The sequence below is a fragment of the Hoplias malabaricus genome, chromosome 17 (genome assembly GCF_029633855.1).
Source record: "Hoplias malabaricus isolate fHopMal1 chromosome 17, fHopMal1.hap1, whole genome shotgun sequence".
NCBI classification, from domain to species: Eukaryota; Metazoa; Chordata; class Actinopteri; order Characiformes; family Erythrinidae; genus Hoplias; species Hoplias malabaricus.
Window position 1 is genome coordinate 13132849 of NC_089816.1, and position 27925 is coordinate 13160773.

The 27925-nt window shown below is 38.6% G+C and overlaps 1 protein-coding gene across 3 annotated transcripts; it reads right to left on the reverse strand.

The window, feature by feature from the left end:
* Positions 1–97: 97 nt before the first annotated feature.
* On the reverse strand, positions 98–27461 carry csk (C-terminal Src kinase). 3 transcript variants are annotated; one of them, XM_066649305.1, is made up of 13 exons: positions 27045–27461; positions 13494–13633; positions 12726–12839; positions 12326–12438; positions 9617–9836; positions 6102–6195; positions 5705–5770; positions 5103–5202; positions 4830–4920; positions 4395–4468; positions 3990–4185; positions 3772–3861; positions 98–3264 (listed from the first exon to the last, which is right to left on the reverse strand). In XM_066649305.1, the coding sequence occupies exons 2-13, from the start codon at positions 13506–13508 to the stop codon at positions 3082–3084; spliced, it is 1356 nt and encodes a 451-aa protein (XP_066505402.1). In that variant the 5' UTR covers positions 13509–13633; positions 27045–27461; the 3' UTR covers positions 98–3081. The 3 variants fall into 3 exon arrangements, with proteins under 3 accessions (XP_066505402.1, XP_066505404.1, XP_066505403.1); XM_066649307.1 differs by having other exon boundaries at positions 3772–3858; positions 27045–27460; XM_066649306.1 differs by lacking the exon at positions 27045–27461 and adding an exon at positions 13759–13890.
* Between the last annotated feature and the right edge of the window lie 464 nt (positions 27462–27925).

Consider the following 27925-nt stretch of genomic DNA (forward strand, 5'->3'; position numbering starts at 1 on the left):
TCTGTGGCGACAAAATGATCTCCATCTCATATTTCAGTCTAGTAAACAACAACATGTTTTTTATTTTTGTTGCCTGGGATAAAAACAGTGCTTATATTTCTCTGAGCAAGCATGTGTGCTTTTAGCTGTAACATCAAGCAGTCACTATATGACTTCAGCAGAATGCACAGGTAAAAAGGTCTGTGTTCCAGCCTCACTGCAATGTCATCACTTCTCTTCAGCTTGAGATCTTGGTGTTGAAAAGCCTTGCTGACTACATGTGTGTCACTCTGTACGCAGTCAAAGCTCAGAGATGCAGCCCAGTGCAGTAGCCCACTTCAGTCTGAGGGCCGTTTGCACAATCCTTCCTGGCAGCTACAGACAGCTGGACGAGGGAACTCTGGACGCCCTGGCATTTCCTTACACTTCTGCTTCAATTACATCACAACATATCTAAATTCGCTCTGTCAAAAGCCACACAGCTTTGCAAGTGGCATCTGTCAAAATGATGAATCTGATGAAGAATGAAGTGACAGTTTCAAAAAAGTCAGTTTACACAATTACAAAAGACCCCAATCATAAGTGGGCGGTAAGTTTTGTTTCTACACTCACTGTCCATTCTCTCAGTCTCACTGACCATAGTTTCACGTTGTAGTTCTACAATTACAAACAGTTGCTCTGCCAACGTTGGTAGTCTCCTTTCCCATGGATTTGGTTAATGCTCAGTTCCCCAGCAGAGCAGATCTGAGTAGTGGATTGCTGCGGTGACAATGACGTGGTGGTGGTGTGTTAGTGTGTGTTGTGCTGGTACGAGAGGATTTTTTTAACCACTCAGTGTCACTACTGGACTGAGAGTAATCAAAAACATCCAGCCAACAGTGTCCTGTGTCCAGTGTTGAAGGACTAGAGGACGACCAACACACGCTGTGCAGCGACAAATGGGCTACAGGGTGGACCAGTGAGGTAGGAGTGTGTAGCAGAGTGGACAGCAGCACTACTGTGTCTGATCCTCATACCAACCTAACATACACCAACACACCATTAGTAAAAGAAACTCAAATTTCTTGGGCTTGAGGCTTTAAAAAAAGTGCCATTTTTAAACAAAGAGAAATCAGTTACACATTATCTTTATATTTTATCTCCATATATTTACTTTTGTCTTTAATCTTTTACATTTCTCATTACAAAAAACTCTTAATATGTTTTTTCTAAATCGAAAAGCAGATCTGTCTTTCCCCTGTGTGAATGCAAACATGCTCCAAGACCAATTTCAGTCTCCAGAGTTATGGATCAGACGACCATACCCAATTACTTTTCTCTCAAGTCATGTTAAAGAAATGTAAAACAAATTAAGGGGTAAACAATATATAAAAACTAAATAACAACATCAACAGGGGCAGGGGAGAGTCCAGTGCTCTGGAGGCACTACGGCACCAGGGAGAGACTCATTGCACCAATGTCCGCAGGGAGGGAGTAAAAACAGATGCATGCACGCATACACATACGATTGGACTGCAATTATGTGTGTGGTCAAGTGAACAGACAGCTGCTTGAAGACAAATTGGCGTGTCGGTATCAAATGGAGGTTATGAGCTGGCATTGAGTGGAGGAATAAAAACCTCTGTCATCTGGTGTTATCAGAGAGCTCCAAACCCGCAGAGGCGTCCGTATTTTCTTGGTGTTCGGGGATGACCATGTTCTGCAGTCCAGAGGATATTTCACAAAGCCTAATTTCTCAGTAAAATCAGAATCTTAAACTCTTTACCTTAACTCAACATCTAACATCATAAAAGCATTCATTTTTGAAAGGTGGTAGGAAATCAAGCACCAATTTTCTGAACTAAACAATCCACACGTGTCCATCCTTCCTGCCACTGTGAGAAGGAAACTACTCTGTGGGTCTAAAGGATGAGTATCTGTCCAGATGACAGACAAAAGAAATGAAGAACACAAAGCAGCTGCTGGTACTCCTAGGAGAACTGAGTGGTCACTCTAGAGGGCAGACTTCAACATTACTTAATTTATTGAAGACTACTTGGATTGAGAAAAGCCGAAAATTAAATCAGCTTCTAAAACTGAACTTCAGAGGTGTGGGGAAGAGAATTACAATGGATTTCTTAGAAAAACTAATCCAGGCCAAGGGTAGACACATTAAATACTGATCTTTACGTTATTTTATATAGTTGCTGAGACTTAAATTAAATTTGTCTGGTGATGAAACATGAATTAATAACTGATATGAATAAATTAAATGTAAGACCAAAGCCACACAAATTTTATGCAACTATGCAAAAGTTATTGGGACTGCCTCGTCCAATGCATTGTCTTGCTGTACATAAACAATGCATAATCAAAGTGCAACTTAATCGTTCCTTCATTTTCTGTAACTGCTTTATCCTGTTTGGGGTCAAGGTGGGTCTGGAGCTTCCCCGGCAGCACTGGGAGTAAGATAGAAACAATCCCGGGACCTGGCGGCAGTCCATCAAAGCTGTGCGTTACAATGTGATGGTTAAAATACTCACTTGCAGTACTCAAGGGGGCGACAGATGACAAACCATGGTGTCTGTAAACAGGATCTACTATCATTCCAACAGCCACAAGAAGTTGAAACCAGAGGTACATTTGTGTGCTTATGTGAAGTTTGTATCAGCATAAGGGTTAAATCCAAAGAGAGACATGCCCATTAAGAATGTCCTGTACCTTTTCTATTACTAGAAAAAAATGGACTCATAAGAAAAAAATCTTGCTTTATGAAAATACCCTCCAGGCCAAGGCCTAAAAGCTGAGACCTAAATGGATTTAGAAAAAGTGAATGATGTTTAAATAAAAATGGCTGAATACTACAGAGAAGCCCAGCCTCCCTAATCCTAAAAAGTAAATCATGAAGGCACAGGAATAAGAAGTAAAACAATCTGCTGCTCAGTAACAGAATCTGGCTATAACTAAATGCTCTGTGCATGTCTGTTTTGTGTTTAGTCTTAAGTATCATAAGCGTGAAGTCAGAGTGCTGGTCTGAGGGTGTGTACATGGTCCCAGTGAGGAGCTGTTTTGTTGTCCTTCTCCCATTCTCTCACTCTTTAGTTTGTCCATCTGTTCTTTCCCTCACAAGTACAGCTCATTGGTCCAGATGTTCTGCAGGCTCTCCCTCAGCACTCTAAAGCTGGGCCTTATAGCCACATCCAGAGTCCAGCACTGTTTCATGATGTCGTATACCACCGGGGGACAGCCGTCCGGGGCATCCATCTTGTAGCCTTTCTCCACCCGCGGAACCACGTCCTTCAGAGGCTGAGGATGAGAGTAGAAGAAGGAGGGGTCGGTTTATATCATATTTAATCAAAAGAGCAGATTAAATTGGTGGGCAATGCTGCCCTCTGCTGGGCACTTTTGTGTGACACTACAACAAGCAGCAACCAGAGATTGAACTTAAAGTAATATGCTACAACTCAAACATCTAGAATCACTGTTACTTTTCCATCTACCTACATATAGAAACATTTAAACATATTACATAACATCTACATACACCTGCTGTTCCCGGTGTTCTTCAATTAGTAACAACAAGGTAAAATACAATTTATTGTCAAATGTCTAACACTTAAATCTAAGGATGTAGCAACTCACAAAATGTATAATTTAGTTCATTGGTAAATAATAAAAAGCTTTAGTTCAGATAAAGAATGGGAATTTTATACAAAACATAATAATAGACAAAAAAATGTAAAATTCAGAAAGTCTTTGATCCAATAACAGGATAAGCCTCTTTTAAAAGAAGAACTTATTGAGGATACTCACAATCCTTGGGTATGGCACACGGCCAAAAGAGTAGATCTCCCACAGCAAGATTCCATAGCTCCAAACATCAGACTTAGTGGAAAATTTCTGCTAGGATACAAACAAACAGAGACAGAAGGTTATCGTAAGTGTATATAGAATGTGCTACTGCAGAAAATCCATCAAATCTGTACAAATCAGAAGGAACACAATAACAAATCAACACTCTCTCACACTACCTTCTCTCTCAGGGCCTCAGGAGCTGTCCATTTCACCGGGAGCTTGGCCGTGTCTTGAGTGGACGACGCTTCCTTGGTCAATCCAAAATCACTGACTTTCGCGATGTTTTCCTCAGACACTAGAACATTGCGAGCAGCCAGGTCTCTGTGGACAAAGTTATTTGCCTCCAGATACTCCATAGCTTCACACACATCCCTGTGGGGAAAGAGAGGAAGAGCGAGATAGGGTAGGAATTAATAAATAAATAAATATTAGAAAATTGTTTAGAATAATTGTTAAAGGGATTACAAAGAATTTTCAGAATAGTGTATAGTACATACTGGAGACCGTAAGAGTTAATGGTGTAAAGAAATAGCTATAATACTTAATGGTAAGTAGAACACTGTAGTGAGTGCGAAACTCACATTGAGAACTTGAGCAGACGGTCTCCCCCAATAACACTACGCCCCCTGGAGCGCAGGTAGTCCACCAAACTCCCCTGCAGAAACAAAGTCAGGCCTCATTAGAGATGGCGTTTACTTTACATACTGAAAATAATCCATCAAACTGTAATTTGCATGTACATCCCATTAGGGTAAGCACATGCTTAATCTGAAAGCTGTAGGAGCTCATAATATTTATTTCTCACTTGTAGCTCACTGTTATAAGTAAAGAAAATACATCAGATGTGTGGACTAAAAAACAGATGTAAATGGAAAAAATACTTAGCCATTTAGTTAATTACACAATTCCTTGTGTTATTATGTAATTATACACAATATGTTATTGCAAGTCAAATGTAGAGCAAAAGCTTAATAACTCTTAAAGTATAAGGGTTAAATGATGCTTGGGATACTGACCTTAGCCATGTACTCTGTGACGATGAAGAGGCTGCCCTTGTCCTCCACAATCACTCCTAAGAGTTGTACGAGGTTGTTGTGTCTCAGTTGCCTGGACCACAAAAACAGTTCTCAATTTCAGAAATTCCACTGTAACTCCCACCCACCAGGTCACTCAGCAAGACACATACATAGGCATAAAAACTGAACTGATTTTATAATGTTACATGGAAATGATGCAGTTTACAGCTGGTGTAATAAGCACTTTATGTGAGAAATAAAAGGGTGTCATACGTCATGACTGAGGCCTCTGCAACGAAGGCCTGAGCAGTGGCATCGTGTTTGATGCACTTCACTGCTACTTTAGTGCCTCTGTAATCACCCACCATCACGTCTGGAAAAAACAGAGTAAAGCACCAGAGAAAGTCATTCATCTAAAGATTACAAATATAAAGTGTTTCTCACAGCTAATCCACAGGGACTACCACTTGCTTAAAATACACCCTGTTAAGAGATGTTTATCCAGTGAAACAAGTGTTTTACAACAGCAAAAGCATTTAAGTGTGTGTTCCCAGCACTTGCTTTAGGAAATACCTGATTGGACCGTTCAATAACTTCAACTGTTTGTGTATTATATAAGTTCTATCTATCTAAGTTGAACGATATATGATATGCATTAGACAGCTATTTAGATCTGGCAAACATTTCAATCCAGTATTTGCTGATATACATATTATTTTCTGGAAAAGCACAACAAAAGGACTGCTGGCAGCTGGCAACTCTGCCAGTGTTAGCCAATGATCTACTCATTAATTGTACTCCCCATAATAAGGACAAAATATAGAATAAACAAAATCAACTTTCTTTTTTGCTTATATACTTTATTAAATACTTACCCCCAAATTCCCCCTTCCCTATGGCCTGAAGCAGTTTTAGTTCTTTTCGGTTCAGCGCCCAACCACCTGCGCAACACAGAGGCATTAAAACACGAAACATAACTACAGCTATGTGAACTCACTGTAGCACAACACTATGCTAAATATTCATGCATCAGCAGTGCTCCTGTCAGTGAGCACTTTAGCATTCACTACAACTTACAAATGCACTTGATTTCAAACAGAATTATAGCACATTAAACAAAGCCTGATTATATTTTAGTAATTTAATATAATTTAATATGACTAAATATAGTAATATATTTAAAGTTTGAAAACATATTTTTCAGTCTCAAATGCTAAATCAGAATGATGTGGTGTGTGGGCTTGAAAAAAGTAGACAAAGTTTAGCTCTTACTTCGTGAGAACTCATCCTGTGCAGCCACTGTACCCTCCATGAGTTTGGGTTTGATGAGTCTGGTACACAGACCATCTGCATCTTTGGTGTAGTGCTGTGAGGAGCACAGAAGAAATCTTTAGAATTCTAGTACAGAATACACAGAAAAGACTAATTCACTACCTATTCCTTCATAGGTACTTTTTTAATAAGAGGAAATGGACAACCAGCTAAGGCATTGAAACAAACTCAAAATCCCATTCTCAAAAATTTGGGACATTTTGGAAAAAGCAATAAGACTAGAATCTGTGATTAGTAAATTCTCTGGAAAATTTATTCAACTTTATCATCTACTGTAAAAAAATACTGTGAAAAGAGAAATCTCTGGCTAGAAACCACTGCTGAAGATGAATGCTTTGAGCCTTCACATATCATTGCATGAGAAATCGTTGCGCTTCTCTGATAAATATAGCCAAATAGGCTTGGGAATATCATGGAAAACTGCTGTGACTTAACTCAATCTGCTGTGCATAACTAAAGAACAAACTTTAAACACAATGCATTTCTTGGTTGATACATTATATTTGGAATGACAGGAAAAAATCATCCCTATCACTACTATCATTTTTACATGTGGTATGATTAATATTCGACATTAGCTGGGGACAGTATCAAGCACACACACACAGACTCTTATAGCCGAGTGTGCGTATCATCCAGATATACAAGCATCCACACATGCAGAACACCCTCATGGCCTGCACTGTGGTAGAAGCAGCCCAGTCAGTGTCCAGGGTTTTAGCACAGAAGCAGCGACAACACAGAGGAGACAACATTATCAGTCGAGCCTCTGAAATGAGCTGGAACCTTCCTCTTTCTCACTTCCTTTTAATGAACTATTCCAGGAACTGTAGAGCTGGCAAAATGGTGCGAACAAACCACGCAAGCAAGACAAAGAAGCTTCACCATCGTACACCATCAACCCACACACACGCAACAAGCCCCCAAAGACTGGTCAGAGTTATATGAACAATTTTGGGCACTCCTGGTCAAATCATACATTTTGTTGATCTTCTAGTTGCACTTTTGTTGGCCAATTTATAACATTTTCATTTAATGTAAAGGACAGTTGATAAATGTACAAATAATGCATTAAATGGGTAAAAGACATATAGACAATGATCAACTCAGTATTACTGCAGAGAGTGTGAAATTAAGATGCAGTTAACACCATGTATATTTAAAAATGACTTGTTAGCTACAATAACTTCAATGTAGAACAAAAAAGAAAAATTCAGACATTATAAAAAAATCATAAACATCATAAAAATCATACAAAGCATAAACATCAAAAGAAAGTCTTAATATTTGCAGAAACTCAAAGGCAAAACAACCAAACTCTCCGGGCCTGTGCCGTTTACAAAGACTTATTTTTAATACATTAGAACAGCAAAGTTACACAGTGTGTCCTCATATTGACCACATTTCACAGTGTGATATCTGGAAGACTAGCCACAGACAGGTCCACACAGATAAGGTCTGCACTGTGTGAGCAAGGCCAATAATGTCATTTAGTGGTCATCAGCAATGGGTGTTATTGAGAAGAGTGGGGAAGGGACCACTGACAATATCATCTGATCCAAAGACTGCCACACACTTTGGCAACAGTTCAATAGTCTTTACTTTAGAGCAAATATGAGATTACACTAAGAGTCTCAATGATTTAAACCTGTGAGTGATTATGAGACCAAAGCCATGTCATTGTCATTACTAAGGTCAGAAAATGATTACTTACAGATACTTGCATATGTCTATAAAGTAGTATTGGGATTATTATTATTTCAGGGAGAGCACATTTAAAAAAATAAGACCTGCTCATTAACTGAAATTCAAATCCAATATTGTTTAGGAGGAGATAAAACATACAACGTTTAAGGTAATTAAGAGAAGTTCCCTAAACCAGAGCTCAGAAATGTCTCTAACTACATGAGAAAGTAAAAACTGCAACCATAAGAGAAACAGTACCTAAAATTTAGAGATGAAAGCTCCAGTTCTGCTATGTATGTGAAAAATCCACAGGCGTTACAGTCAGTCTTTCCACTGTGATAAGCAGAAATTGCAATCAACGGAGACTTAAATCTGCGGGGGTATATTTCTAGACCTTGATATTTATAATAAGAACATGAAAATGTCTTTCAATGAATGAAAGACATGACTTGAAATGACTTCAAATGAATGAAAGTCGTAATAGACATTTTATATACATTCTGGAGAATATTTCTTATATTCACTGTCACTGTATGAAAATAGATGAGACAGAGAGAGAGAGAGAGAGAGATATTCCAAAATTACACGTAAGAATGTACGGAATGAAGCAACAGGCTTGGCCCTAGAGAATAGGGAGAGGGATGGATAGTGAGAACTGAGGGCCAACTGAGCACTTTTTAGCACCACTGCCCGACATTATGCGACCAGTCCAGAATTACCAAAGCATGACCACAGCAATTAAAAGGCATTATTTTATCCACAGAATTTAATCACACTGTCTGAGGATAAAGAAAAATATACATATAAGTCATCAAATGACAGACAAGAGCTTTACTCTGAATAAGTGACTTAAGTTTACTTAACAAAACCTTAAATAGGTCCAGATTAGTGGCACTATATGACAGAAAAACTGCGACATGCAGCCAAAGTATATGATGAGGTGAAATACACAAATTGCATTTAGCATCTTTGTAGGAGTGTGTTCAGAAATTCAAGTAAAGAATACTGTTAAGAGGACTTTTGACCCCAAGCCAAGGGTGTGTGTGTGTGTGTTTGTGTTTGTTTCCTGAAGCCTGACTCAGACGCTTTCTCCGTCTCTGTGGCCCTGCCTGATTTGGACCTGTTTCCTGTTTTGTCTATTTTTGGGGCCTGCTTGTGACACTCAGTAATGAACTGCTGGTCAAGAAAAGAAAGTACTATGAGCAGAACTAGTGTTAACTCTCAAAAAGTAAAATGAGTAAAGAGCACACACCACCCAGCAGTTCTAGCAAACCAATTAACAAGAGGGTAAATGTAAGGAGGAAAGTGACAGACCTTTCTGTTGAACCTGCTGAAGAGTTCTGGCGTGTTATTTTTGTGAATAAATCCAATAATATGTGACAAGTTGCATCCCTACCATTTTGACAGCACCACACCATTGGAGGAAATTAATAAAACACTAAAATGTGACTCCTGCTCCTTTGAACAATGCATATCTAAAACAGTATTGCTTCTCTAAAAACGGTTCAGCTTGTAATTTGCATTTGCAACATAAGTACCTGCTGTGGACCACGAGGATCAGGATATATCATCTGTCAAAACCAAACCTATTTTTTACAAAAATGTAATTTTGCAGGAGAAGGAAAAAATTTGAGCATTTCTGCTAAAAGTCCTGACAGTGTCAGGCAACTGCTATTTAAAATTATTTAAAAAAGGAAGAAAAACCAAACAAAAACCCCAAACCAATAATTATCGGCAGTAAAAATATACTAATGAGACTAATTTCTCACCTCCACAAGCTGCATGAGGTTCTCGAAATACTCCTCCTCGTCGATGGTAAGTTTGCAGTTATGGTAGATGATACGGTAGTGCTCGACTTTGCCGTCGCAGCTGACACAGAGTGTGTAATCTCCGGGGAAGTTGGTGCTCTCTCGCACCAGGTAGAGTCCTGTCTCAGGTGGATACAGCAGCCTCTCTGCCTGATCCCGTGTTATCTTCCCATGGAACCATCTGAAAGTTACAGGACAAAATAAAGCAAAAAGCAAATAAATGCAAACCATATAACACTGATACATTGACTATATTATTCAGTCTAAGTGACCAAACATATGCAGTATACTTCCTAAAGTTTGTTCACACTGGCTCATCCAACATTGTGTCTGAAAACACTAGATTTATCTAGATGAGGTCAGGTACTGAAGTTTGTTTGTTATGATCACAAATGCTGCCACTGCATTCCAGTGTTTGATGGAATCCCTCATTTTTTTCAATGCTTTTCTGAGGAGATTATGCAAACTTCAATTAAAAGGTCAGTTTCCAATGAACCTTAATTGGTAAATTCAGGGACTGTCATTTAGGAATAATCGTTTTGATAAAAAAAAATTAAATAAACCTCAAATGTAGATAATTATTAAAAATTAGCAAAAAAGTTGTGTCCACACTTTCAAATGTAGTTCATAATGTCTCCTGAAGACTTTTATGTATATATGTGAAGCATTCCACTACAGCCACAGCTTAGACTACAGCTTCCAGACTTCTTTAAATATTACTGTTAATATCTCTATATTGGCATAGCCCTGCAGACAGCCTAGTATCTGAAGAATTTCATCTTCGTGTGTGTAAAGGACAGCACAAAGATGAGTTCAGCCTCATCATGGACAATTAAAGTAAGATAAGATACAAAAGCTAGTGTTGAAGAGTGAACTATAAACATTTACCTCCACTCTGAAGACCCTGAAGAACATTATCAGCACACACTGGCTACAGAACTGTTATTGTAGTTGAGGGAAAAGGTCACTCAGTTCATTCACATTGCTTTGAGAGTTTTAAAAGTGAGTATATAGTGTAATATTTAATGACTGGAAACTGTAAAGATGTGGATATTTGTACACCCACACACACACTCACACATGCGTGGCAAAGCCAGAGTCCAGCACAAGGGAAGCTAAATTACAAGGTTCTAAAACGAGTACAGCACTGGACCCTACTGTACTGTCTCTGGCACAAAAGCATGCAATCTAGATTTCACAACAGGCAGAGACAAACTAGAGCCTCACTCTTATGAACATTATGTGGCCCGATGCAGATTTTAAGGAGGTTAGAAATTCCTATATATGGTAATATCAGATGATATAATTTTTTTACATATATATTTTAATTGCACAGCAAATTAAAAAACAGTGTTAAATCAACACCATTAGTGTAAAAAATGGAAACTTGTCAACACACTCAGTGTTATTTTAACGCTGGTGAATTTGCTGTGTGCATACTACAAATTCAAACAATCAGTAGGAACCCATGTGTACAGTTTTGCCTTAAAATGCCTTGTTAGGAAAGCACATGTTTAAATGAATGCATTGAATTTGGAATGTAATATTAATGGTTTATTATCAATTAGTTTTATTATTTATTAATTAACACTTAACATAAATACCCTATAATGTATTTTATTCCCCTCAAAACCTCATAAATCCTGTATGATAAGAAGATTATAAATGCTTGTGAAGAGGACAAGCAGCTCTTTGTACAGAGTGACTGAGAACACCACACACCAGCAATATGGTTTAGGTCCAAATTAAAACTGTTATACAAACACTGAGATGATAAATGTAACAGTAGATGAAAGAACATCTGTGGTGGCTATGGTAAAGCAGGTAGTAATTGAAGAATGACAGGTGTCCTCTTTCAGAAGGCTCTTATATCCACATGAGAGACATCCACATGTGGTTTTGCATATCAGACACTGAAAGCCTATTTTTTTTTCCATTTCCCTGATTCAGCTGAGCTGGGTCATGTGTGTTGTAGCCTACCTTCTCCTCCGATATTAAGCAGCTAAGTTCTGAGCGCCAATTCAAATGAGGCGTCGGGCATGAGTGCAAAGTGCAGCAGCAGGAAAGCGTTTGTCATGAGTGCAGGGACAGAGAGTGAACATCGATCATATCAGTGACCTGTGCCAAATATAGTTCCTATGTGCTAAATATGGAGTACACATTTGTCTATGTTTGTTTGCATGATTGTCCCTATTTAACATAAGCTCACACACTCTCAGATCACCGTACCTGTAAGGTCCTGTATATTATTATTTTCTCTCCCCAACCCTATCTTTACCACAAGTCATTGATCATGTCAAAATTTAAGCACTGCTAGAATTTAGCTCAAATTAAAATTTAACTGTAAACAAAGATAAACACAAAAATGTGCTTTCAATCTATACTTATTTAAATAGTTAATAGATAAGAAATATTAGATCATAAGAAGTATATCAATGTCAGCAAAGTATTGTTGAAAATATATATTAAAATACAAAAATATGACAATTTATTAAAATTTATGGGATTGTTATGTATCAGCATCAACAGATATGTACAAATATTATATATACACCACCCCAACATTCCCTTATTGGTACTTCCCTAACCGTTACAGGGTTGAAAAATGCAGAGCCTTTATATACACACCCAGATACAGGTGCACACACCCATACTATTCTCTGTACTTACGGCATGAGACTGAGCTTTCCTCCAGATTTCACTCCTTCTCTTTTCTGAACATAGTTGGCTGGGATGGTCCCTTCTCGGCCCCCTGTATTTTTGGCTTTGTACCAGTTTGGGTCCTGCCATTTAAAAAAATATAAAAAAATGCAGAATAATGAACACATCAAATATTTTAAAGCTACATAAGTATTTAGCCAAATGACTTCATATTAAACCACAATTTCCTGAGAACAAAAATATATAACTGAATGTATTTGCCATCATTCAAGCTAAAATGTCAAGGCATCAAAAATTTAAATGTGGTCCAGATCTGAATTACACACCCTATCAAAAAAAAAAAAATGCAGGAATGAAAAGAACAGGCATAATCCATTCCATAATGTGATATCTGAATAATATTGCTTACCTTAGTGACTCCTATAATTGTAAGGACATCTCCTTTACAGAGGGGAAGGTCCTGGTCAGTTGTGCCCGAAAAATTGTACCTGGCCACACACTCTGTACCTGGAGGCCAGGCGGTCTGAAGAGATCAGGACCAAACCATGTATTAAAATCAGAGCCAAGTCAATATATTGGTTGGCTAACAATATTATACAGTTTTGACAACGTATAATTGTGTGGGTAACTACTGTGGGTAACATTTATTGAAACTACTGCAGCTTATGTGTCGTTAATGTCCAAACTTTAATTTCTTCACAGCAACTAAAGCAGAAATGATTAATGTCAACATAAAGCAAACTCTTAAAATATGAAATGTTTTTTCATACATACATGAAATGTTTGAAATCAAGGGCCAGTTTTCTAAAATCGTTGTAGTAATTTAGCACTGCTCTTAATACTATGTAGCCCTTGGTAAACCCAGCCCTTAAAACTTGTATCAGCATCAGCTACCAAAGTGTTCATATCTCTCAGGTCCTAATCTCATTCGGAGAATACAACAAAAAATGTAAGGTGAGCAAAAAAAAAATTTTAATAAAAAAAAAAAATACAGTGTCTCAAAATATTACGTATAACACTGCTATGTTTAACACTGTAAGCACTAATGCTATTTCACTAAACATGCTAACGTTGATGAGAAAATCTTACAGACACAAGAGTCCTCACTAAAGTTCTCACTAACTTTCATTCAGTGTGTTTTTATAGGCGAAGTATTCCTATTAACGTCTGTTCTCACCTGCAGGGCAGACATGTTGAGGTGAAGGAAGGAAATAAGTGTGAGGGGAAGGAGAAAATCCTCTCAGTGTTCCAGCAGGTTAGGTAACACCATCAGAGCTGTAGTCTTAACATCTGGTAGACCCAAAACACATCCAGGACCTGAGCACAAAACCAGAACCACACACACAAATTTACCTCACAGAACACTAATCAAAAGAGGAAGAAACATGATGAATGGCTACTAACTAGAAGGTGTGAAATGTTCATCCTTTAAGAGCACCTACCAATGAGACCCCATTCCAATGTATGGGGTGAAAAAAAAGCGCTTCAATTCAGCATCCGGATACAAAGTGGTGATGTTCCTGACTCGTTGGAAGCCTCCGTATTTTTCACAGAATCAAATGATCAAATCAACCAATCACTCTAAAGCTAACTAACATGTCCGTGTAAGCAGCTTAATAACAGGAAGCACACACACATATACACACACACACAGTCAAAGGGGAAGTGGTGGCTGTAGATTTTCCGATGCCTCAGACAGGAACTGAGGCCGAGCAAGTGCTGTTAACTACTGAGCACAGTAAAGTGTGCTTACAAACACATTCAAAAGTTTAAGAGGGATTAGCACCTAGTTTTACAGAGGCCATAGAAATCAGCCTAATTTAAAAGTAATATATGAACATTTGCATCAACATTATGTTATAATAACATATCAAAATGCTGTGTTCGCACAGCCAAAGGCAGAAAAGTGAACCAGGAAATGGTTCTTAAAAATGTTCTGACTTTATAAGTCATGACAATTCCACAGAAATTATTATGTAATTACAATGAAATATCTTCATTACAAAATAACACATAAAATAAGCAGTGATGACCTAAGAGCAGTTGCAAAACTACCCTAGGTATTTAATTGGCTCAGTACTTCCTGTGCTCTTTCATGCTCTTTACCTGCATTTGTGCTGTGGCTTGGGTAAATTTTGTATTGTTGAATGGTTTATCTGATTGTTTTTTTTTTTTGTTATCGTTCCCCACTTTATAGAAACAATTCCCCAATATACATATCCACCTTATTGAGGTCCCCAATCTATTTATGCCACATATGGAAACTAACCTGCAATTGTTTTGGTCATTACTATTTTCACATATTCATCGATTACAGCAGGTTATCTCCAACCTTTATAATGTGTGTACAGTAGCCAATCATGAAAGAGGCCACTTATATATATAATCAGTCTTTATACAAAATGTGCAATAACAAACAAACTGTTTAATACTGGGGACTAAATAAAGACAGAAACATGGTAATTTAAAATAAAATTAGGACAAAAAAATTAAAATTAAAAATAATAAATATATATATATATATATATATATATATATATATATATATATATATATATATATATTAGTGAACACTAATATATATAACAGGCTTTTTGGAAGTTGGCCTGTTGGCCTGGAAGTTGGCCTAAATTTTTTATTGATTTATTTGACCAATTCTTTAATTTTTCAGAGATTTTACAATTTTCCTTGCAACACAGCACTGTTGGGGCATTTTGTTCTATTCCATATTCCATATATAAGTGTTGTTAAGTGGACAATCTTAACAAACTGATAATACTGTGTGCAGCATTAGACACACAGCAGTTTGAGTTGGTAAAAGAAGCTTAGTTTTAGAGCAGGGCACCTCTCTGGGCTGTGCACTGTGATGTCACTTCCTGTGCTGCTCAGAGCAATGGGGGAAGCACACAGCCGTTAGTGGGTGACGAATGCTATGTGATGGGTGTGGGCTTCAGAAACATAGAGAAAGGGGCACCAACTACAGCCCTGTCCCCAGGAGTCTTACAGTAAGGACATAAGACATTTCCCTTTAAAAACACCCTCTTCCTCTACTGTTCCGACCAACTAATTTTACACCGCCTGGACAGGAATAACATGAATCACTTAAAGGCAGGAAACAGAACAGCACGGCTAAAGGGAGACTTGTTATTTCAGACAAGTCAGAAGTTCAGACATTCATTGGCCAGTTGGCGGAGATGTCTGGGCCAGTCTCATAAGACTCCACAATAAACAATGATATTAATGAAGTGTTTTTGCCAGTGGATATTTACAGATATATGAGCCATAGTAGGGAACAGCAGCCTCATGGACCAAATTAAATGTGACTAATTTGCAGCACCATAGATGACCCGTTTAAATACATTATATATGGGTCAATAAAAAGAAAAAAAAAATCTTATTTGAATATGTGGTGTGCATCTGCAAAAATACAATGTGTTAATACTTGTAAAATCATTTTTATAATGGTTAATCACCAAGAAATCGGACAACCGTGCATCAATGTTAAATATTATACTCCTTCACTACAGTATACAGAACAGTAATTTACCAACACAGAATAACTGTATTACCTTGTCTTTCGACTTGACACTGTAAATTCTTTTTAAAAAAAGATTTTTATAAATGGGTGTTACATAAAATACATATTTTTTACAAAAAAAAAAGCCCCACATACATTCAATTCCTTTAAAAATGTTGTTCCCACAAGCCATTAAATTAATGCTTGCAGAAAAGGCAACAGCATAAACTAAAATGTGGGGTACACCAAAAAAAAAAAAAAAGAAAAAAGAAATTTACAAAAATAAAAGACTACTCCCTACTGAGTCTCAAACTCAGTTTACTGTATTCCTTCCCAGCTTCGCAAATAGACTCCAAGATATTTCTTTACTGAAAGTAATGGTAAACCTTGGTCTCCATGGTCAGAAATTCAGCATCTAAAGCAAAAAAGCTCATTGCACTGGGGACACACACACTTACAGGATATTCATCTAGGAGATTCTTCAGCTGCTTTTCATCTAGGAATGGCAGAAGTTGCTGCTCTCCAATTACCACTTCACTAGCTATGGCATTCCAATCCATTAAGTGGGACATATTGGCACCACACATGTAAAGACCCAAGTATGCAATCTTGAAATAGACTGAAAATGCTTAGAGGACATAAGGATGGTGTGTTTAACTTCAGCCTTTCAAGGTTTGTTTGGAGAGCTTAAGTGCTGCTTACAATGATCTGCTGCAAAAACACACATCAAATAAAGACTGAAAGATATTTAGGCCTCATGACAGAATCCAACCAGACACAAGTATCATAAGCTTAAGGTTATTTAATTAAATTAACTGATGGTTTTACAGAGAAAAAACAGACTAAGTAACCCTAACAGATGGTGATGTTGAGCTGACACACTCAGTTGTACACACACACACACACACACACACACACACACACGTCACTGCAGAGGAAAAACATGATGCAATTGCATGAAAACACCTAAAAAAAAAGTAGAAAAAGTAGAAAAAATTATATATATATATATAAAATTCTGTACACCACAACAACATAGAAGGCTGCCGTAGATTTCAGCAAAATAAATAAATAAATAAATAAAGCCCTGACTCCAGTGAAGAAAGAATGAAGAAAGATCATTCCTGTGACTGCAGCAATGTAGGGGTGTGCCTGGGCAAGTACCCCATTACAAATGATATCATCACTTAGGGAATGCATGAACAGAGCTCCAACTCACACAATTATATCTCTCATCTTTTAACTTTCAGAGAACACAGATTGTTTAAAAAAATAAATTAAAAATTGGGGAATGAGACCCCTGTATGCCACTGTATCAGACTACATTCAGCTGAGTCTGGAGGCATAAAACATGACAGAGTCAAAAGAATACCCAAAGCCATCATTCCCATTTAAAATACACATCTTCATGTATTGGGGCGGCACGGTGGTGCAGCAGGTAGTGTCGCAGTCACACAGCTGCAGGGACCTCGAGGTTGTGGGTTCGATTCCCGCTCTGGGTGACTGTCTGTGAGGAGTTGGTGTGTTCTTCCCATGTCTGCGTGGGTTTACTCCGGGTGCTCCGGTTTCCTCCCAAAAACACACATTGGTAAGTTGATTGGTGACTCAAAAGTGACCGTAGGTGTGAATGTGTGTGTTGCCCTGTGAAGGACTGGCACCCCCTCCAGGGTGTATTGTGCCCAATGATTCCAGGTAGGCTCTGGACCCACCGCGACCCTGAATTGGATAAGCGGTTACAGATAATGAATGAATGAATGAAGAAATAGATCATATTCAACATAGTCCAGACAAAGCTGGTGCAGTTAATATGCTGAGAGTAAAATCTTTTGAGTGCAATAATTGGGAGATAACTTGTGTTTGTGTGTGTAACGTTTGTAAAGACCCCTTATAAATACTGATTTCCATTTATTTGAAGGAATTCATTCATGGCAAAATTAAATCAAATCCTCACGGAAAATTTCCACATCTTGACCTAAAAACAGTCAAGGGTCAGAAATGTGGAACCTGATTAACACTCTTAATTTAAGAAGACATTTCAGGTGCTCATATAATGTAAAAAAATAGTATATTTTTATACTATATACTAGCCTTTCTTCATCTATTTTTTATCAACAATAACTATGCACTTGTTTGCACTTGGGAGATTCTTATGGTAGATAGTTTAGAGACAGTGTAGAGACATGTTAAGCAGATGAACTGAATTTCTTAAAGAGAGAAAATGATCAAAGGGACACAGATCTGCTCATGCAGGGACATGCATCAGTGTGTGGAAGGCAGATAAGTGAAAGTGATTAGAAGTGCAGACAAAGTCTTGAAGGTTGCAGCAGAGCCCTCCATGATAAATTTGAGCGAGAGATCACTACATGTCACACCGAACCAGAAACCAGAGACTAGCTCCCTGGTTCTGAGACCATGTTAAATCAGAGAGAACAGGCAGAGAAAGAGTTCAAGCAAGTGACAGTTTAAAAAGAGACAGCTAGAGAGATGCCTTTAGGCTACACGAGGAACCAGGAAGCCAGCTTCAATGAGAGCAGCAAGCATGGAGACATGATATGCACGGAGATATGGAGGGTGGAACAGTAAGATCCACAGCCACAGCTTTTCATCCTCCAGCAAACTTCAACCATTTCATAACCGCCTCCTCAAAACACACTCGGCCACCAGAGCTCATCTATACATGCTTCCAGCTATGGTTTTAATGTGGAAGATCACAAGGAACAGAGACTCATGTCATATGTTTATACTGCCCATCAAAAGTTTGCAGGATAAACTTAAGTAAGTGGTTTTATAACTGAGCATGTTTTCTTTATGTTAATCAAAAACAAGAAATAATTGTGTCATTAATCTGAAGCATTACACTGCACCACAAGCAATTTGTTAGATGTCAGCGAGTGAAAGAGTGAGTGAATGGGTGTGTACCAGACAGTTCTGAGGCTATAGGATACCTACATAAGTTCTTATGACAGCTGACATTACACTATAAACATTAATAAAAGCATTTGCCATCAAGTGTTACAAAGTCTGAATTAGTCCATTCTGAAGTCATTGTTTCTGCAGATTATGACATAATAAAGATAACTGCAATAAGACCCAATGTCTATGAAATCTGAGAGTTTTATTAAAGGCTTAAGGGATTTGTACATTTAAGAACACTGCGAATATTTATTCATTGTCTGTAACTCTTTGTCCAGTTCAGGCAGGAACACACCCTGGAGGGGGTGCCAGTCCTTCGCAAGGCAACACACTCACATTCCCTCACACCTATTGACACTTTTGAGTCACCAATCCACCTGCCAAAGTGTGTTTTCCTCCCAGACAGTCACACGGAGCCGGGCTTGAACCCACAACCCCAGGGCCCTGGAGCTGTGTGACAGCGACACTACATGCCGCTCATTGCCAATATGACACTTTTTTAAATATATATATATATATATACACTTCTTTTTGTTGTGCCTATATTATTATCCCCAAACAAACCTGGTAACTCCTGACAAGGGCATGCCATCTTATTAACCAATACTGAGATTTCAAGTCTAATGTCTGAGCATTAGTTTTTCTGTACTGTCATTTATACTACACTCCTAAAAATAAAGGTGCTACAAAGGGTTCTTATAGCAATGCCACAGAAGGCTGACTTTTAGTTCCACATAGAACCATTTTTGCTTAAGAGATGTGTGAGTGTGAAAACCCTTTTAAAAGTTTAAAAAACAAATCCCTCACTCAAATGTAAGGTTCTTTATCTACTTATATACTATTAACAAAACATGTTCTGTATGGAACCAAAAGTGGTTCTTGTATGGCATTGCGCAAAGAACCTTTTGTAGCATCTTTATATTTATATTTGTGGTGCTGGAGGTGGGTGTACTTACTGACCACAAAGGACTGTGGCGTAGTATGAATAAATGCACATATCAGCAGAACTCACTGTGGGTGTTCACCCACCAGATCTTTTGATGAGATATAATCACTGCTTTTAATCACATCATTAATAACCTTTCAGTTTGGTTAATGGAGTTCATCCGGTTTGTCCTAGTTTTAAAGTCAGTGTTGCTGGGGATTTTTTTAAAGTTATGTTTGTGTGCTGAACCATCTGTTACAGAAAGAGTACGGAATATTCATAGGCAGCTTTCGTTCATGCGCATTAGCATATTTTATTCATTAGACCTCTGCACCTCCTACTGCAGGAAGAAGCTGCCTTAAATTGTTACCCATTCTTGAAAGCAAAAGAGGTAAACAAGGCATGTCATCAGCTTGACTGCCCTTTCCCACAAACTTCACAAATGAAAGCCAGCAGTTGTATCTGTCTCCACACACTTTCCACCCTATTGCATTCCATGTGCAGACAGAGAGAGAGAGAGAGAGAGAGAAGGGAAGTTAACTACAAGTGATTATCTCTCCAGAATCAGTGTGTTAGGGCAAGATCAGACAGGCCAATCGCTCTGACCTCCGGTCACTGGCATATTCTTATTCTCTCACTCTTGCACCTTCCCTCTACATTTCAGTTACTAAACTGTAACTTCCTTCTAGCAACTATTCAACTACTTAGACCTGACTCCAAATGATGGGTGGAGTTTTGTACATAGTTGTGTAGTCTATATTCAGTACTTTTATCAATCAATAAAATAAAAGCTGAAAAATAAAAATAATACACACACACACACACGACTGTTGCAAGAATATAACATCACAAAAAGCAATCCAGTTTGAAACACTAACTTTATGAATGGATGGGGCTAAACTGCTGTATATGAATACAATATGCAAATACATAAATACTTATAGTGTAAGGACAAAAGTATTGGGACACCTTCATATTACACCTACAGGAAATTCTAAATTCACAGACATTCCTAGATTTATAATAAGAGTTGGTCCCCCTTTGCAGCTATAACAGGCTTCCATTCTTCTGGAAAATTCTTTCTATAAGGCTTGAGTGCATTTGTGGGATTCCTTGCCCATTCATCTAGAAGATAATTTGTGGTTAAGACACTGATGCTGGTCGAAAGGGCCTGGCTCACAATCTCCTGGCGTGCGCCAAAACCACCCATGCCGTGAAGCTCCTTGTGCACAGCGTTTGTGCTGATGTTAATGCCAGTGGAGGCTTGGAACTCTGCAATTATTGGGTCAGCAGAGCAGTGGTGACTTTTACACACTTCGCCTCAGGATTCGGCGACCCCTCTCTGCAACAGTATATGGTTTGCCACATTGTGGCAGTGGTTCCTTAAATGCTTCCACTTTTCAATACCACTCATAGCTGATAGTGGGATATCTAGGAGGGAAGAAATTTCACTTGCAATGGTGGTGTCCTATTATAGTACCATACTCAAATTTAGTGATCTCTGTAGGATGATCCATTCTTTCACAAATGTTTGTAAAGACAGACAGCATGGCGAGACACCTGCTTTTGTACACCTGTGGGAATGGGACTGAATGAAACAGTTGAATTCAACGATTAAGAGTTGTGTCCCAATACTTTTATCCCTACTGTGTATTTAGTTTTCAGAGCATTTATGTTAGAATCTGCTGTGTGACATCACAGAATACAGCTAATGCTGTGAACCTTTATTTGCTTTGTAAGTATCTGCTGCTAATAGCAAAACCTCTGCAGCTTCCATATTATGTTTCTCATTTACAATACAATTTATTTTACAATACAACCACCATCACACCATATCCTTAAAGCAATCTACACAAAAGGACGTGATAAACTAACCGCAGGCAGCTTTAATAAGGCTTGTGGAAGGCCCTTTTCGCTAATGATTCTTGCATGCATCAATATTTATGGTAGCTAAATCTCTTTCAGCTCAGGGGAAAGAAGAGGAGCACCAGGCTGGGCAGATGGTAAGGTCGTCTTTAGACTGCAAAGCAAAAGAATGGCTTCTTGCATTTCAAGCAGTTCAGAGAGGAGTTTACATTTGTTTTGCTCCAGAAAACACATTCAGGATTTAGTGACAGGTGCTGAGAGTGAAAGCTGGAGATTAGAGTCTGCACAGTGGGAGAAAGAGAAAAAACACATCTTTGGAATTTTTGGGGCCAAATTTGCATTTGCATGTGGAGGCGTGTAATTATAAGACCACCAAACAGTAGCTAGATTACCTCAACAACACAGGTCTAGCCCAGAGACACTGTTGTAAGGTTATAAACCTAGCTAGCAACAAGAATAAAACTTTTCATGTATGTAAACCAGGGGCAGCACAGCGTCATGGTCCTGGGGTTGTGGATTCGAGCCTCGCTCCGGGTGACTGTGAGAGGTTTGGCGTGTTCTCCCCATGTACATGTGGGTTTCCTCCGGGTGCTCCATTTTCCTCCAACAGTCCAAAAACGTGTGTTGCTAAGTGGACCTGCAACTCCAAAGTGTCCACAGGTGTGAACATGTTAGTGTGTTTCACCCTGCTAAGTACTGGTGCCCCCTCCAGTATGTACTCCTGCCTTGCGCCCAGTGATTCCGGGTAGGCCCGGACCCACCACAACCCTGAACTGGATTAGCGGTTACAGACAATGAATGTATTAATTAATATACATAAACCCAGCCAAGAAGTCTCATGTAGTCTGGTGTTTCCCAGTTCCATCCCTGCCAATTATACCCAATTATTATTATTTTTTTAAACAGTTTAAGATGTTGCCCAGCCTGCTTTTAAAGCTGAAATGTCCCTAAAATTGACTGATTAATCCATCAAAACATTTGTATACTTCTACAAAACAGTAAGCAAAAGCTCAGTGGAGGCCTTGCATGTTCCTGGCTTGAGTAATTATTCCCATCAAACTACTCTCTCTCTCTTTCCCTGCCTCCACTCCAATCTACTCTATTCTCACAGATCACCAGGCCAGCGGTCAGTCAGGAATCACTCTCTGATCTCTCTTCTCCAGCTCTCGAGCACACACAACCCCCTCCAACGACCTGAATCATTTACGCTGCTAATGTACCAGCACGTAGCAGAAAAAGCTACCAGTGAAAAACAACAGAGTTCCATGAACCCAGAATAAAAATGAGTGAGAGAGCTGGGTTCAAAATAACAGGCAAGGAAGCAATGTGGGTTTGTGCTCTGTGTACGTGTGTGTGTGTGTGTGTGTGTGTGGGGCTGGGAGAGGTGGCCAACTTCACTCCACCCTGACCGGCTTCAGATGTTTGTCTCAGTGTGCCTTTAGCTGAAAAACGGCTAACGAACAGCTGCACCCAGCTGGGCAACAACAGCACAGCATCCGACAATCATGTCTGTTTGGGTTGTAATACACCAAACTTCAAATGTACTTACTACTCAAGCATCTCAAAAAAGCCTAGGGAAATAAAAACAGTGAACCATAAGAAGTGAGAGTGCCTTGCACAGCATCACAGTGTGCAAATTCAAAAATGATCAACCGTGTGAAGTGAGATCTGCAGGCTATGTGCTTACTTTATTGGCCAGCAACAGAATCAGACAATCGGCCTCTTGACCATATTTTCTCCTTCACATCCTCTAAACTTCAGCTGTGGGGTGTTTCTGCTCACATAATATTCACCCATTTGCCTCGCTTATGGCAAATTGTAATCAGCGTCTGATCAAAATGAAAGCCATCAAAATCGCCAAAACAGGTAACACTTCATAATAAAATATATACTGATTTTCTATAATAATTTTATAACTTTATAATTTGAAAAATTAAAGTGCTCCTTTTATTGTTAATTAAGATTTTTTTGTAACTCAACATAACAGAACAACTTTGAGCTAACAGAAGACATGTTATTGAATGTATCTCTTAATTGATTGATTGTGGGAGGAATTAAGTTTTCCTGAAGGAAACCCACACAGACACTGGGAGAACACATGCAAGGACCCAGAGACACTTTAAAAAGCCACCCATATATACAAGCTGAACAACAAAAACATAGGAGATCTGAAATAGATTTTTTAAAATTATATATATATATATATATGAAATGTTACTAATAGTAATGTTGTCTATAGGTGCGATTTCCACCTATGCTTATGCATATGCAATGAAAGCTAAATCCTTAGAAATCCCTGTTATGCCTGGAGATAATCAAAGTATAGTAATTTCATATATTATTCAAAGAAGCTAAGAAATTCTGTAAGAATTGTAACAGTTGTGACAGTAGTTATGTTTTTCAGTAAAAGAGGTAATGTGCTATCAGCTATAATATGGGATTTTATTATCAGTAATGAACCTTGTCAGTGTACGCTTGACATCAGCTGAATATTGGTTAAGTTTAAGTGGCCAGAGCACGAATAAAGAGCATTCCTGTATCATTGCCAAAGAAACAAAACTTTAGGCTTGTCGTCACACTGCCTGGGCCTTAATTTATTGGCTATGATAAGATGCTGAATACACTTTGACATGTTCATGCTGCGTTGATTCTGTGTGACATCCGGTTCACGCAGTGACACTCAACCTTTTGAGCACTTCCTCTTTGTCTGATCATCCGAGAAGGCGTCTGCTTGAAGGCAGGGGCCTGGGGGACACACACCAAACGCAGCATTCATCCTGTTTACGCTGTACATATGAGGGTGGATATCAACTTAAAACTTTCTGCACACTGTGCTCATGTGCAGCCTGGAGTAACTGCTGCAAGTGATCAAAGCATCAAGGCTCTTCTTGTTTTCTAAAAACTCAGAAGGGGTTGTAGGGTGACGTTAATGATGAGGAAGTTATCACTAAATAGGTCAGCAATATATCAGTAGTTTAAATGATCCTGACATTTTTAAAGCTTGTGCTTCAAAAACGGCAGTGCTTGCAATGTGCAGACACAGTAAACAGGCAATGTTTTCACTCTACTGTAAATACCACAAACTGAGGCCTGTAAAGCTTAAGTTAGGCCACTCCACCACAGAGTCTTTTTCAGAGCATAAGGAAAGGAAGCTAAGCAAATAAAGAGCAATTCAGGCCAGGGGAAATCCCACAGCAAATGACAGGGCTTAACATCCAAACATTATATGCAGGACCTAAACTTTTGCAGTGGTTTTTAACAGAGAGTGAGCTTGACTCACTTTGGCTGGTTGATGAAGAAATCCTGCCTGCAACAATGATAAGTGTTAAATGACTGACCTCACTCAGCTGTCATGAAAATAAGATCAACTTCTGTCTAACGTAGAGGAGACATTCTTTATAGAATATCTTCCCCAACTAAAAAATACGATACAAATTTCAGAGTTGTTTTTTTCATTTGTTTTTGCTTGCTATTAACGATGCCTTTAATTGTATTGCCTAAAAGCAACACTATGTGACACTGAAATGGATATGGGCACTAGCAAGCAAGTGGTCACTTATATAGCCCATTGAAAGAATACTGCAGGTATGTTTTTTGAATATATATATATATATATAATTATTTCTGTGAACTTTGTTTATGTAACACCTAACACACAAGTAATAATTAAATAATATTTGCATCTTTTCATATAGAACAATGATGCTTCAAGGCAATATACTCCAAAATGTGCCTCACAGATATTATTTTGTGTTTTGTTTCAAATAATTGGGTCAATTTTTTTTTCCAAATATATGAACACTTTTAACATTGCTCTCATAAAGCATACAACAGAGAGTTCTACAGCCATTTTTGGTCATGTCCAGTTCTTCCTGATCTGTAATAGAGGGGCTAATGTTGTCACCTGGTTCTGGCAGTGGGATTAGACTGGAACTGGACCATCAGTTCAAAGTCCGTGTTGTGTGCTGAGGACGAGGAAGTGACCTTCTGACTTCACCAGGTCTAAATCCATCTTTGTTCATTAATTCAAATCAGCTCTAAAACCACAGTAGGGCTTTTGGACACCATGAACAGACCAGCATTTGAATAATTGGTGATTTGACTGGTCTGACTTTAAAAAATATATTATATAAAAATTCAAAAGACAAAGGGAGCCATTTTCTTTGAGTATTTGTCTGTGTGTGGTGAATGACAGCTGGAATTTAGAAAGTCATATACATCACCCTGGAATTTTCAATCAATATTGAGTGGAAAGCATTAACAACTCATTAAGAGAAAGTTTTATTTTAAACTAATGACGCTTTCTCAAATTAGCAGTTACCTTGCCGTTGTTTTCACATCAGTAAAGATGCATTAAACTGCCAACATCATCCCAACTGTCAACTCTGCCCTTCCTCTAGACACTGAATCCAAATACTGTCTGAAGAAAACATTTGCTAGAAACCATGACAACATAACAGAAAAGCAAACCACATCATTTCATGGCCCAGGGTCACTCCAGTGCTTTGGGGTTCAATACAGCACATTCAACTATTGAGCCGCATATTTCCTGCACGTTCTTCAGATTCACATACATAAAGAAGTCATTTTACTCAAACATAAATCACAATTACAGGAAATACTTCAATACTGCATAATGTTTAGGCATTATTGAGTGGGAACATTTTCCTCTCCGTAAGGCCTAATATAACTATACGACCACTCATCTGTTACGAGAGCAATGATTTTGTGAAGTGATGAGACTAGACCTGTATATAAAATAACACCGTTCTGTTTCAGGGTATGAAAAGACTTCTGGAAATTACCTGGAACTTATACAGGGCTTGCATTTAGATTGGGACTGCACACAATTTTGAACGGGGACTCTCTATTACAAAGATATTGCACAATATGCAAAAAATGCACAATAACAATAGTGGACAATCAAGGGTTTTCCTTCAGGGAAACAGTTTTTAAATCTTTTATCTGTTAAAGACAGGAGAGAATTAAGATCTGAAAATCCACAGGTGTTTCTGTGTCCTACCACTACGCAAAACAACTCAACGCTGTGTGTCTGAAAGGAAATCAAAATCCTTTACAGAAAAAAATACACATTTTCAAATCACACAAAGAAGCTGCTGGTGTTCTCAATATCATGAATTCGAGGCTGTCATGAAGGCAAAGCCTGGAAACTCATCCGGAATATTTTGATAGTGTATCTGGCTTTGTAGACGTCTGTATACCTTCTGTGTTTTCTGTACACTGATAAAATAATAACTTGCAATTAATATCTGTTTTTAATGCAGCGGTATTTCACCGGAGATACAGGCAGAAAAAAACATAACTCTAAAAGCATAAGCTAAAATAAGAGCTTTTCCATGCTGTATTTTGGTCAGTAAAGATTTTTCAAATAGGGTGAGAAAAGACAAAAAACCCAAAACAATGCCAACGGTCGCCGGAACCAAACCATTGGAGGTTACAAAGAGGAGAACCTGCAGGTTTCTTCATGTGGGAAGACGGTTTCCTACCTGTGTCCGGTGGTTATTGTTGGTTTCCAGATGAAAACAGATGGGTCTTTTTTGTCTTCTTGCCAGTGACCTGATTCATGAGTGCCTTCACAGCGCTGAGAAACAGCAGCAGTTCTTCAGCGGCTCCACTCTCTTCTCCTGTGAGAGCACGAAAATACAGCTGCTCTAACCGAGGCGCGGTGAGACAATAGCGGGGAGGTGTGGACCGAGCTCAGTCCGGACATACAGAGAGAGAGAGGGGTTTACTGTTAACACCCCCCGAGACACAGCGTCAGCTCGGCTCTAAAACCGAGCTCACAGCCGCGCAGGAACTGCTAAACAATGAGGAGCGAGGTTTCTATCTGCTGTTGAATGTGGGTAGGTTTTAAGCTGAGCTAGGAATGGGTTTGCCCAGTTTCTACAGCGCTCTCTCTCTCTCTCTCTCTCACTCACTCACTCACTCACATACACACAGCAGGCCACTGAACTGAAAGGAAGCAGACTCTACACATACACACGCGTATATTTTGTATTTCTATGGTTGTAGGGCTTAAACCAGCCTCGAACTTAAAGGGGGAATTCTGTAGGCCCAAACGTTTCTTTATTATTTTACATATTTAAACAGTCGGACTGAGACAGTCCACAGGAGGAATACGTCATCCCAGAAAACCAGATTCAGAAGAGTCAGAAAACCTCACAATGAGACTGATAGGAACCAGGCGTCTAAAAGTTTACATTTTAAGCAGCAAAGTTTGTTTCCCAAAACGTTAAAGGAGTTAAAATGCAGAGCATTTTAAAGAAAATTAGTCCTTAAAATAGCTTTACATTTCCAGTATAATTTTACCACTACCCTTACACATATCATGATTTAAAACTAAATGCTCTACATTCACTGGTCAAGT